This window comes from Ursus arctos, unplaced genomic scaffold, assembly GCF_023065955.2.
Source record: "Ursus arctos isolate Adak ecotype North America unplaced genomic scaffold, UrsArc2.0 scaffold_12, whole genome shotgun sequence".
Lineage (NCBI taxonomy): Eukaryota > Metazoa > Chordata > Mammalia > Carnivora > Ursidae > Ursus > Ursus arctos.
Window position 1 is genome coordinate 65525391 of NW_026622786.1, and position 12186 is coordinate 65537576.

The 12186-nt window shown below is 43.7% G+C and overlaps 1 protein-coding gene across 5 annotated transcripts in view; it reads left to right on the forward strand.

The window, feature by feature from the left end:
• Nucleotides 1-10832, forward strand: part of FAF1 (Fas associated factor 1) — a 486729-nt gene extending 475897 nt beyond the window's left edge. For all 5 annotated transcript variants that reach the window (XM_048220345.2, XM_048220346.2, XM_057310649.1 and 2 more), the window contains one exon: nucleotides 5997-10832. In XM_048220345.2, coding sequence (XP_048076302.1) covers nucleotides 5997-6080 — 84 coding nt within the window. In that variant the 3' untranslated portion in view covers nucleotides 6081-10832. The remainder of the gene's footprint in view (nucleotides 1-5996) is intronic.
• Nucleotides 10833-12186: the final 1354 nt, after the last annotated feature.

The window sequence follows — 12186 nt, forward strand, 5'->3', positions numbered from 1 at the left end:
ATCACTCAGAGTTAATAGTTTACATTAGGGTTCACTCTTACATTCTATTGGTTTGGACAAATGTATAATGACATAACCATCATTATACTATTACACAAAGTATTTTTACTGCCCTAAAAATCCTCCGTGCTCTGCCTACTCATCCCTCTCCCCACTCCAGCCCCTGGAACTAGTGATCTTTTTTACTCTCTCCATAGTTTTGCCTTTTCCAGAATGTCATGTAATTGGAATCATACAGTATGTAGCCTTTTCAGATGGACTTCTTTCACTTAGCATTTAAGATTCCTCCAGGTCTTTTCATGGCTTAATAGCTCATTTTTTTAGTGTTGAATAATATTCCATTGTGGGGATGCATCACAGTTTATCTGTTTACCTACTGAAAGACATCTTGGATGCTTCCAAGTTTTGGGCAATTAGGAATAAGGTGCTATAAATATCTGTGTGCAGATTTTTGTGTGGACCTAAGTTTTCAGCTCCTTTGGGTTAATACCAAGGAGTATGATTACTGGATTATATAGTAAGAATAGGGTTAGTTTTGTAAGAAACCACCTAACTGTCTTCCAAAGTACTATGCCATTTTGCCTTCCCACCAGCCATGAATGAGAGTTCCTGTTGCTCCACATCCTCACCAGCATTGGGTGTTTTCCGTGTTCTAGATGTTGGCCATTCTAATGGGCGTGTAGCAGTACCTCATTGTTATTTAATTTGCATTTCCCTGATAGCATAGGATAAAAGGAACATCTTTTCATATATTTATTTGCCATTTGTAGTAGCTCTTCTTTGATGAAGTATCTTTAAGGTCTTTGGCCCATTTTTTAATTGGATTGTTCATATTCTTATTGTTGAGTTTTAAGAATTCTTTGTATATTTTGGATAATCATTCTTTATCAGATATGTCTTTTGCAAATATTTTTCCCCAGTCTATGGCTTGTCTTCTCATTCTTTTGACAGTGTGTTTTGCAGAAGTTTTTAATTTTAATGAAGCCCAGCTTTATCAATTATTTCTTTTGTGGATTGTGCTTTTGGTATTGTATCTAAAAAAATCAAAGCCGTTCCCAAGGTCATCTAGGTTTTGTCCTGTTATCTTCTAGGAATTTTATAGTTTTGTGTTTTACCTTTAAGTCTGTAATCCATTTTGAGTTAATTTTTGGAAAGGGTGTAAGGTCTGCATCTAGATCTCTTTTTTTTTTTTTTTTTGCCCATCAGTGTTCAGTTGTTCCAGCACCATTTGTTGAACCTAGCATTTTTTTCTAAATGTGAAAATATTAGATCCAAACTTAACCTTTATTCAATTTCAAAATGAAAGCATTACTTCAGCAAAATTAAGTAAAGTAACACGGACTGATAATATCAATATATGACTGTGAGTTAATGTTTGTATAAATATGTTGCAAACGATACTATGCATATATTGCTATTACTATTATTTTTAGTATCACTCAGCTCCTGCTCTCAGGTGGCCCCCAGTCTGGTGCTAGTAGTATATTTATGCTCAGGTATTTTTTTTTAAGTGAGAGGCAGAATGGTGTGGCTAGAAGGAACCCCAAAACGGAAGTCAAAAAGTATGGGGTAGAGAACTACATCTTCCCCTTAACTGTGTGACCTGGGCCAAGTCACTTGACCTCAGTGAGCCTCAGGAGGGCAACTTGTGAAATGAAAGTATTGGACTTTTGGCACTTAAGGAACTTTCTCACCCTAACATTCTGGGACTCTATTTGGTATGGCCTAGGATGAGATTCTGTCACACCGATTAATGTTTTTCTCAGCAGCAGTATTAGACTTTTTTTAAAAAGGAACTGAAGCCCAAAGTAGTAATAGAAATAAGATGTATATGAAAGTTCAAACTGCTGAGAAAATTGATCTCGGAAAGAATAGCTCTATTTATCCCATTTTTGCTAAAATAAACAAATTTCATAAAACCAAATTGCTAAGGTATTAATTTAATTGGAAAATATATTATTCGGGTTCCCTAAGTATAATGAATAAAATGTCAGGGTGATTGACTTTACTTTTCTAAGATAGACGAAGTCAGGCCATTCCTCTTCTCTGAAAATGCTCCCCCCCCCCCCAAGGAGTCCCCAAGGGTGGGTTTCTCTGTTGATTTAGAGAGTCAATAATTCAGTAAAGTCCCAGGTAAATGGCAGAACACAAGCTAAGATTGGGTTTTTGTATTCGTATTTTATAAACATTTCAGGATTTTTTTTTTCCTGGCCCTTGATCTTTTGCCATTCTTAAAGTGAAGATCTTATATCTTGGAAGCTTGGTTAGAAACCGAACTTTACATCAAAAACCAGGGAGGTACTGTATGGTGACTAACATAATATAATAAAAAAATACTATTATTAAAAAAAAGAAAGAAAGAAACAACCTTAGGGTCATCTCAACCAACTTTTTTCTCTGGATGGATCCGATTCTTTGCCACACCCCTGGCTGAATATTGTAGCAGTTCAACATATAGATTCCCAAACTAGATTCACATCCTGGCTCTGTCCTGAATAGCTCTGAGACCTTGGGCGAGTTACTTAATGTGTTCCATGGATCAGTTTTCTCATCTTTAAAATGGGAATAATAATTGTACCTACCTCAGAAGGTTATTATGCAGATTAAATTATTTTGTTAAATATGCTGGTATTATTTTGTACCAGCCTGCTTTTGCTCCTGGTACAAAATAAATGCTGAATATATGTTAGCTGTTACTGTTATCTTCATGACCTTCTCAAATATGCCCTTATTGGAATGCTTCTAGGGACAAGAGAGAATGCACTCTCTGTCCCCACCCCTCCCTCCTCCTCCAGTGCCACAAGGCAGCCCACTGAAATGTTAGCCAGAGCATGAGCTTTGGAGTCAGATAGACTTGAGGGTGAAATCTTATTCTGTCTGCACCTTAATATGATAACCTATGGTATCTTCAACTGTAAAAGGCAGTAATAATAACTACTTCATTTGGCTCTTTTGAGGACTAGAGTACTATATATAAAGTACTTAACATGGTTCCGGCTGCATGGTAGGTACTCAATAAATGATAGCTGCTGCTATGATGATGGTTAGGAAGAACAAGAAGAAAACAGAACAGAAGGAGGAAGAAGAAAGTAGCGTGGCAGCACACCAGCAGCTTCAAGAGTTCTTTCTAGCCACGTGAATTCTGCGTCCCTGCGACGTTACCTCACCAGTCCCAGCCCTGCCCGCCGGTGCTGCACGTAACACGTCTGGTCTACCTGGCGGTCCTTCGGCTACCTCTTTCCCCATAGCAGCGGCCACCACCACAACTTCGCAGTTCCCTCTTGAATGACCCAGAGCACTGCAGGGTGGTTCCACAGCCTAGCCACCTGTCTTGCAGGGGAGAACCTCATGCCCCTAGGTTCCCCTACAGCCTTTTTGTCCATGCCAGGCAAAAAAAGAATGGAAGCAGAGGTTGTCTGTTTGTTTGTTTTGAAATTCCTATATGAAATGACCTCCAAAGAAGAAAACAATTGCTTCTGATCTGGGGTACCAGACGGAACAGCCCCCAAACAGCCGTGTTTGCTGTGAAGCAGTTCAGCACAGCCTCACTGAAACCACCCAAGGGGTCTCTAGTTATTGAGGCATTATGCTACCAGGGCATCAGGGCAGAAATAAGAAAGGCAGCCTGGTGCAGTCCTGAGCTCCAGGAGACTTCAGGAAAAGAGCCCCAGCTTTGAAGCGAGACCAGGACCCCTCAAAGGCAGCATTCCAGCCAGTAATGGCTACCACTGACTGAGCATGTCCTGGCTTGGGCACTGTACCAGAAGCTTTACCAGCGCTCCATTTAACCATCACACCAACCTAGGAAAGAGAAACTGATTATTCTCATCTTAGAGACGGGAAAACCTAGGCTCTCTGGTTATAGAACTTCAAGGTCTATGGGTAGTAAAATGAGAACAGGGATTCGAATCTAAGTTTGCTACTGTCTTTTTAACCACTATACTGCATGACAGACCCTTACTAACCACGTGGCCTTAAAAAAGTGGCAGCCATTTTGAGCCTCAATTTTGCCTACCTACCTCGCATGGTTGTTACAGGAATTAAATGAAATAATATGAAGTCCCTGGCCTGTAACAGGTGTTCAAGAAACTTTAGTTTCCTCCTCTTCAAGTACTAGCTGTCTCACCCAAAGTGGCGGAGAAAATCACTTAACTTTCCTGGGACACGGTTTTCTGAACCTCTGACCTTGTATGTTGACAGTTTAGGCAGGGTGCAGTTTGGGCCCGAGGCTCAGCCTCGCAGCCTGTTTTGCTTCATAGCATTTCTGCTGGTATACATAGGCTCTGGCACTATTATGATTATGGTTTCTCCCAACAAACATCATATTTACAAACCACAAATAACAAAGTACAAGATGCCGGAAGAGCTCTGGCATGTTAATTAAGAACAATAGCGGAAGCAGCTGGGCAGAAAATACCAACGAGTCTGAAGCAGAGGCTCTGTTGACAAGAGACAGCGCAATATTGTACGTTAATTGGGGAAGTGGGTAAACATTTGCCAGCAGCTTGCCCCCCAGTGCATTGGAAGACAGACAGCAGGCTGGGCGCCCCCTCCCCCGACCCCCCCCCCACCAGCGCCTTGCCTGCCCATCTGCCCAGAACCCAAGAGATACCAGTAGAGCTGCTTTGCTCTGGGTTCCTTATAAGCAGAGAGGATTCTGGAGGTTGATGTGTCTCCCTAATGACCCTCCTGGGCATACCAGGTTTCCATCTGGATACAGTCGAAGATAGTGTTCTTCCTTCAGCTCTCCAGCCTGCTTGTGACACTAGGCCTCCCAGGACCCTCATCCCCCTTGACTAGAAGAAGACAGCGGAGCCATCTCATTAGTTGTGGCTTGAGTTGAGCAGAGGACAGGACTGCTAGCCTTAGATGCTGTATTCTCTGAGGACCACAGGCCCAGAGCCCCTGTGTCTCATACCGCAGACTACCCAGCCTCCCGCCACACACACTCAGACTTGTCCGTTTATCTGTGTGTCTGTCCATCCCTAGTTATTCACATACGCAGTAGCCATCATCGAACACCTGCTCTGTGCTGGACACTGTGCTAATTATATATTTTTTCTCATTTAATCCTCACATCAGTCCTGCATGGTTGATATTAACTCCAAAGCCACAAAGCTAATAGCCAACACAGCTGTGATTTAAACCGGAATCTTTCTGGCTCCAAAGCCCACTGTCACTTCCACTAAACTAGTATTTCTCAACTTTTTAGAATTCATGCTCCCTCCTGATAAATAGGAAAACTCTGTTTCTTTCTCTCACTCTCAGATTCATAAATCCTCCATCCCTGCCCCTGGCCTAGGAGGTCATAAAGCTACTTTAGGATTCCTGTATGACTAGCATTTCCCAACCGAGCCAAGATTTCGTGTAGCTTTACTCTCTGTAGTTCATGTTATTAGATAATGGGTTTTTTATTTCTAAAATATAAAGTCTTATCATAGCATTGACCCATTTTTTCAAACTAAATACCCTCCCACCCCACCAACAAGGAGATTGTGACATGCCTTCCTAGGGAGACTCTGCCTCGGTGGAGGATATTCATCTTTGGACATTGTCCAGTTTACTACATGAAGTTTTAGCCAGAAGATCAGCCCCAAGAACTTAGCTCTTTTCCTACCAAGCAGAAAAGTCCGTCCATGCTGTCAGGAGTTAACCAAGCAGAGGTCCCCAAGAATGCCAATCAGTTGTTTAGCCAGTACCATTTCCTAAGGGGCTCCTCTTCTGTGGGCCAAGCTGTGCCTGCCCGTGGTCACGTGCTAGTTCTTCCCCTGAACTATGAGATGGGACCTCTCTGAGCCCTGGTTTCCTCGGCTCTGAGATGGAAATAGAACCACCTACGTCACAGGTGTACGGTGAGCATCAGATCAGGTACTAGATTTGGAAATGCTCAGGCCACCGCGTAGCAGGCTGAGTCCGTGTGCACGGTAGGGCCTGAACTCCTTAGGGAGAAAAGAGCACTTGTTCTGATCTTTTAAGTATGTTTTCTTTCTTTTTAGGTAACCCAGCTGGACCCAAATAAATCATTATTGGAGGTAAAGTTGTTCCCTCAAGAAACCCTTTTCCTTGAAGCAAAAGAGTAAACATGGCCCAGCAGTGGAACCAGCCATTCCTTGACAAGCCAGAGGCCTGCGTCAAGAGAAGGGCTCCTCACCAACCCACCTACACGCTCGTCTCACTCAACTCAATGTCACACTTCTGCCTCTTGCAAGATTGCTGGAAAAAAGTAATAATAAACATAGCTACTTAAAATTTCCCATCCACGAGTATATGTTCCCAACCCTCATAGAGAATTACAACTCTGCAGCCCTCCCTCATCCCCTTCACCTCACCCTTGTTCAATGACTAATGCACTGTTCCGGTGTGAGTGACCACGAAGTAGAATTTTTACCTCTCCAGTGCCCATCGTTTCCCCACACTGTCTAGGACAGTTCTGTCTGCCCTGTGACACCAGGATGCTATGTATTTGATATGTCTCATTGAGCCAGGGCTCGTACACCTCTGCCTTTTTATTTTCATGACTGGATTTCTACTTTGTCACCTAATTTTAAACGGCATGGGGGAAAAAGTCAAATGGGACTTCTCAGCATGGAGATTAAACATTGTTGTAGGAAAAAAAGCATATCATTTTTGTTGGTACTTTCTGACTTCTTTACTAAGATGTAAGGTTGTGTTTGAGGACTGCCTGTGACATATACGGAAGATACTTACTTGCTGCAGCTGCCTTGGGTCTCCAGGTTCCATCTAAGAGGTATCTGCCGTTCCAGTGCAGCGTGGAAAACTGTTGAAGCACGTTGTGCAGATGTCGAGGTAGTGTGAAGAGGACCAGTACCAGGACTTTGGTATCTGGCCCAGCTGCAAGAAGCTGCTGTTAGGTTTGCACTTGGGCCATTAGAACCTCCTGGCTACCAGCTCCCAGATTGCGGGTCGTCAGTGTACACCGAACACAGTTCTCTCCTGCTTTTCTCTCCTTCTGCTCCATCGTGTGTTGGGACCTTGTTACTTGGTATTTTAAGCACCTTGTCTATCACCAAAATCTGATCAGTCACCCCATGGACTCTGAGCCCCGTTGTAAAGCCTTGCTCTACTATTTCATTCTTCTAACGTTCAGTATTAGATACTAGATTCCCATTTCCAATGAAAGGAATCTCATCCTATGGCTGAAAATTCTGACCTCATAATTTAAGAGAGCAAACTTGGGAGCTCAGCTCAGAAGACATGTGCTGCCTGAACCTACATATGATAATTTGGGAATGATTTAGTAAATGTGGATTTTTGTTAATCTGTGGATTTGGGTTTGAAGTTTAGTTCGTGGAAGCACTGCTGATGCCTTCACAGCCAACGCTTTCTTTTTAGTCTTGGAATGTTTCTCCATGTCTGTTTTTATGTCACCTGTGGTCTCTATCCCAGGGTTTGGGATTCTGATTTTGACATTTTGTATTTGTCCAAAGTACAGTCTAAATGGTGGGTTTTTCCCCTGGCCCAATTCAAGGGGTTCTCAGAAGACTCTAACTGAAGCCTAAGATATGGCTGGTCAGTTTCCCTCTGCCTGGAAGTGAATATTGGCCAGGAAAGTTCCTCCTGTGCCTTTTCTCTGATGCTCCAACCAGGAACCTCCTGAACGCTCTCTCATAAGAGACGTGTACCTAAAAGATAGTGCTCCGTCCGCTTAGGTTCAGGCCTTCTCTGGCCCCAGAGGTCTCTCAGGGAGGCTGAGAGGAAAAGAGACCCTCTGTGGGAGGAGTTCAACCCGAGCACTTTCTCTCCAGCTCCACTCCTACCTTCCTTGTTTTTTTTTTTTTTTTGGTCCATACTTACCTTCCTAACCTGGTGGCCCCAAAGACAGTCATTTCCAATGCTACAGATAACTGGCACCAACTCTTCTTTTTCCAGGGGGTCCTTAGCCGCCGTGCAGAAGCTATAGCTCCGACCACAGGCCATACTCAGGAACAGCAGCTCGAGCGTGGGTGGGAGTCGGAGAGACAGGACTCTGAACTGACTTTCATGGGTAACCCGTTCCGTCTGATTGGGGTTTGACTTCATCGTGTTGTTCTGCCCTGTCAGCTTCACTTCTGTATTCCAGTGATAGAGACTTTGCTCTGAAACCAAGTTCATAGAAGTTATTAAATGCTTCTTGAATGCGTATGAAGTTTACACACCCTTTTTCAACCCTGTCTTGAGAGATTCTCCTAGTTCAGTCTCGAAATCCTATCCTATAGGCCCCCATTGCTGGGAAAGGCTTCAGCTAATTGTCACTGTTCAATGATGTCATTCTGGTCTACTGAGCTCCGGAACTGGAGGCCAAAGCAGTTTTGGGCTTTTTTCTTACAAGCACAACATTAAAGTAGCTTGAATAAAGTTAGGTTCCAAGAAAAAACATCATCAAGTAACTTGCTATCACAAGAGGACAAGCTATTAAGTAACCTCTGCTGTCACAGAAATAGCAGCGTCCTTCGGCAATTCTTCCTCCTGCCCTTTAGCTCCCTGGGTCTTACATCCCAGCTGCCAAGTCAGAACATGGGCTCAGGGTTCTTATGCCCAGCTGTTTACGGTGAAGTTCCAGGACTCCGCGTCATCCTCACTTCCACTCCAGTTCATTCCTCTGTGTTTCTTGGATTATCAGTTGTGTGTTTGGAGCATTAGTTTGAAGGTTTAAAGAAGTATTGACGATTTCCCACAGACCCTAAGAAGGTGTAGTTTGGGGAGGTTTCTGGTTTGCAATGTTGCCATGCTCCGGCACCACTAGTTGTATGGGACACACATGTGTTCCTCTCTGAGTTGTAAGCAACCAAAGTCTGAATTGGATGAGAACATCTTTTATGGAATCTTTCTTTTTTTAATGTAGGAGCATATGATTTAGGCTTTTATAAGTTTTATTTGGTGACATTAGAAATATAAAATAAGTTTGCAGTTGCATTAAAATTGCTTCTCCCAGAGCTACACATACCGACCTGAGTACGCCGGTCAAAGGGATAGGTTTAAGATGTTGCAGAGCTCTAACGGATGTCCGCGAAGCACGGAAGTTGTTCGTTTGGATAGGGGAGAGGGTCTTCGTCGGCTCCAGGAGCAGCATCACTGGTTGACACACTTGTGCCATCCCTCCCAGCTCCTCCTCCACCAGTCCCAGATCCCACAGGCGGATGAGCATTGAATCATAAATTCCGTTCAGGAGTAATCACATAAACATCACACTTTACAATCTATGCGACCCTTTCACCTGCATTATCTCATGTGATCTTTTTAAAAATTCTTGGAGGGAGGTCTCTCTCCTTTCTTTCTCTCTCATTTCTCGTTTCCCTCTCCTCTTTTTTTCCTCTCCTTTCTTTCTCATTTCTTGTTTCCCTCTCCTATCTCTTTTTTCTCTCTCTCTTCTCTCTATTCTCTCTCTCTCTCCCTCTCTCTCACACACACACACACTACAGACTTTAGCATCTTCCAGTTTGAACCTTCGTTCTGCCACTTAGTAGCTGTGTGACCTTAAGGTGAGTAACCTCTCTGAACCTCAGTGTCCTGATAACATTCAGAAAGCATTTTGCAGTTTCTCACACCTTCTACACTCATCATCATGGCTCACCGAAGTGAGGGAAGCAGGGCAGAAATGATCATTCCATTTTTGCACATGGGGCTCAAAGTGCAGTGCTCACCTAATGTCACACAGAATGTCAGTAGAGAGTCCGGACTCGAGCCCTAGGCTCTGATTTTCAGGTTCACAGTTCTTCTATAAAGAATCTCTAAATTTCATGTTCAAGAATGGATCTTGGCATCCCCCAAATTGTGTAAAAAAAGTTAAATATAATTTTCTGGAAGTGGAAATCTGTATTCATCAGATTCTCAGTGGGCAATGTTGATGCCAGAAAATTCAGAACCACCATTTACATCATGCAAACACCATCAGACTATTTGGGAAGTTGAATCTGTCCATTGTTTTCATCAAGCCACATTTTTATCTAAAAGAAAGTTGCAACCCCCAAAGGTGGGTGGGGAGATACAACAGTTGGGCTTTCTTGTGTTGAACCTCCCTCTGCATTTAGTGCTTCTCTCTCATCTCAAATAATCTGCTTTGGAAGATGACCCCTCATAACCCCCTTGGCCTTACAGCTTCTCCCTGCTGTATTTTGAAAGTGTGGTCTGAAAGGAAATACCAATAAAAGAGACTTGCTCTCCGGTCTTCATTCTGTTAACTCTTAGTTTGCACACTATTAGTTGTGGTTCTCAGTTTTGAGAGGTGATCTAATGTGCGGCTGGGAGCGTAGGCCCTGGAGCCATGTTGCCTGGGTCCCAGCCGCTCGAGCACTTACTAGTAGTGTGCCCTTGGGAAATCACTCTACCTTCTTGGGCTTCTGCTTAGGCCATAATATGGAGATAATTACAGGACTTGGTTGATAAGGCTGTGAAGATTAAATGAACTAACATTTAACAATTAGTTAACATGTAAAGCAGTTAGCTATTATCTGGTCTACAAACTCATACGGGATTATAAAAGGAAAGGAGAGCGGGTGATGATAGTGACAAGTGGCAGTTTATGGGGGAGGACACAGGGAAAATTAAAGAGCCTTGCACAAAGTGCCACTGTTACTGGTGTCCAGAGGCTAAACCTGGGGCGTGATGGGAAGGAGGGAGGAGGAGACTAACTTGCTGAGCATTTAGGATGTGCCCAATACTGTGCTCAGAGCTTAGATACATTACCTCATGTAACCCCGCAACAACCCTGTCGAATGGGTGACCTTGACCCCATTTTGAAGCAACAGGCTCAAAGAGGTGAAGTGTGACTTGTCCAAGCTCCACAGCTAATAAAGAGCCCAACAGAGTTTGGGACCCATACCTTTGACTCTAAAGCTTCTGCTGTTTATGTCAATGCAGCGCCACCTTCGAGAGAAGTATGACCGTTTTCCAGAGCATTTCCAATACTCACAATAATATTTTTTTAAATTTTTTATTATGTTATGTTAGTCACCGTACAGTACATCCTTAGTTTTTGATGTAGTGTTCCGTGATTCATTGTTTGCGCACAATATTTTTTAAATGCTGATGGATACAAAAATGGGTAAAGCCCCATTTCCATAGAGAATTCAGCTCTCCAAAATGACTCATCCCCCAGTGTGTCAGGGGCCAGGTTTTAAGCAATGCCATTTATTTTTAAGCACATGCCATGTTTTAAGAAGGATCCTGTAGCCTCTCCCTCTTGGACATCTCCAAAGTCCATTCCTTGCTCCTTCATCCATTATCCCATGGGCATTTCTTCCCTGAGACCTTTGTTGTCTCTCACCTGGGTTATAAAACCACATCCTAATTGATCTCCCTTTCTCCAGTCCTCCTCTTTGAGACCAGTCTCCAGGCAGCTGCCAGAAAGAGCTTTCTAAAACACCTGCCTCACCATGCCACACCCATGCCTTTGTACCCTCAGAGGCTTACCATTGCCCTCCAAATAAAATCCAAACTCGGCTTGCATTTAAAACTCCTGACATCTGGCCCCTACCTCTCTTCCCATCTACCCCCAGCCATGCCCTCAACACTGTCCTGAGTCACCTGCAGTTTTCTGAAAGAATCAGCTTTGTATCGCCTTTGGCCTTGGACACTATCCCCTCTGTTACCACCAGACCCCTACCCTCTCTCAATCCTTCACTTTCAGTTTAGACTTCATTTCCTCCAAAACGGTTTCTCTGACCATTGCTACACCCTCCACACACCCTCCAAGTTAGGCTATGAATCTTCAGCCCTGTGCTGCCCTTTTGTAGCACTGGACCACTCTGAATCATAACTCTCAGCTCGCATGTTCTTCCTGCCCCCACCCCAGACTGCGAGCCCTCCAAAGGGTCTAAGTCACTTCTTATCCTCAAGGCCTAGCAAAAGGACTAGTACATAGTAAGCATACAGGAAGTTTTGACTTAGTTAACTGAGTGTCAACAAAGAAATGAGTCTGTGCAGGTGGTCACTTCCATCCCCAACACCTTGCTCATCTGGGAACATTCTGAGGACAGAGATCAGGTCATCATCACCTGTTTATTTCCAGAGCCAGCCCAGGGTCTGGCACATAGCAGTCATGCACCCGGTGGTTACTGAAGCAGTTAGTTAATTGGAGCTGGAACAAAACCAACTGGAGCTGCTGAGAAGAGACAAAGGGTAAAGGAATTCCTGTTGAGTACCCGGGTAAGCCCCGCACGGTGTCGCCCCCATGCCATCCTCAGAAGT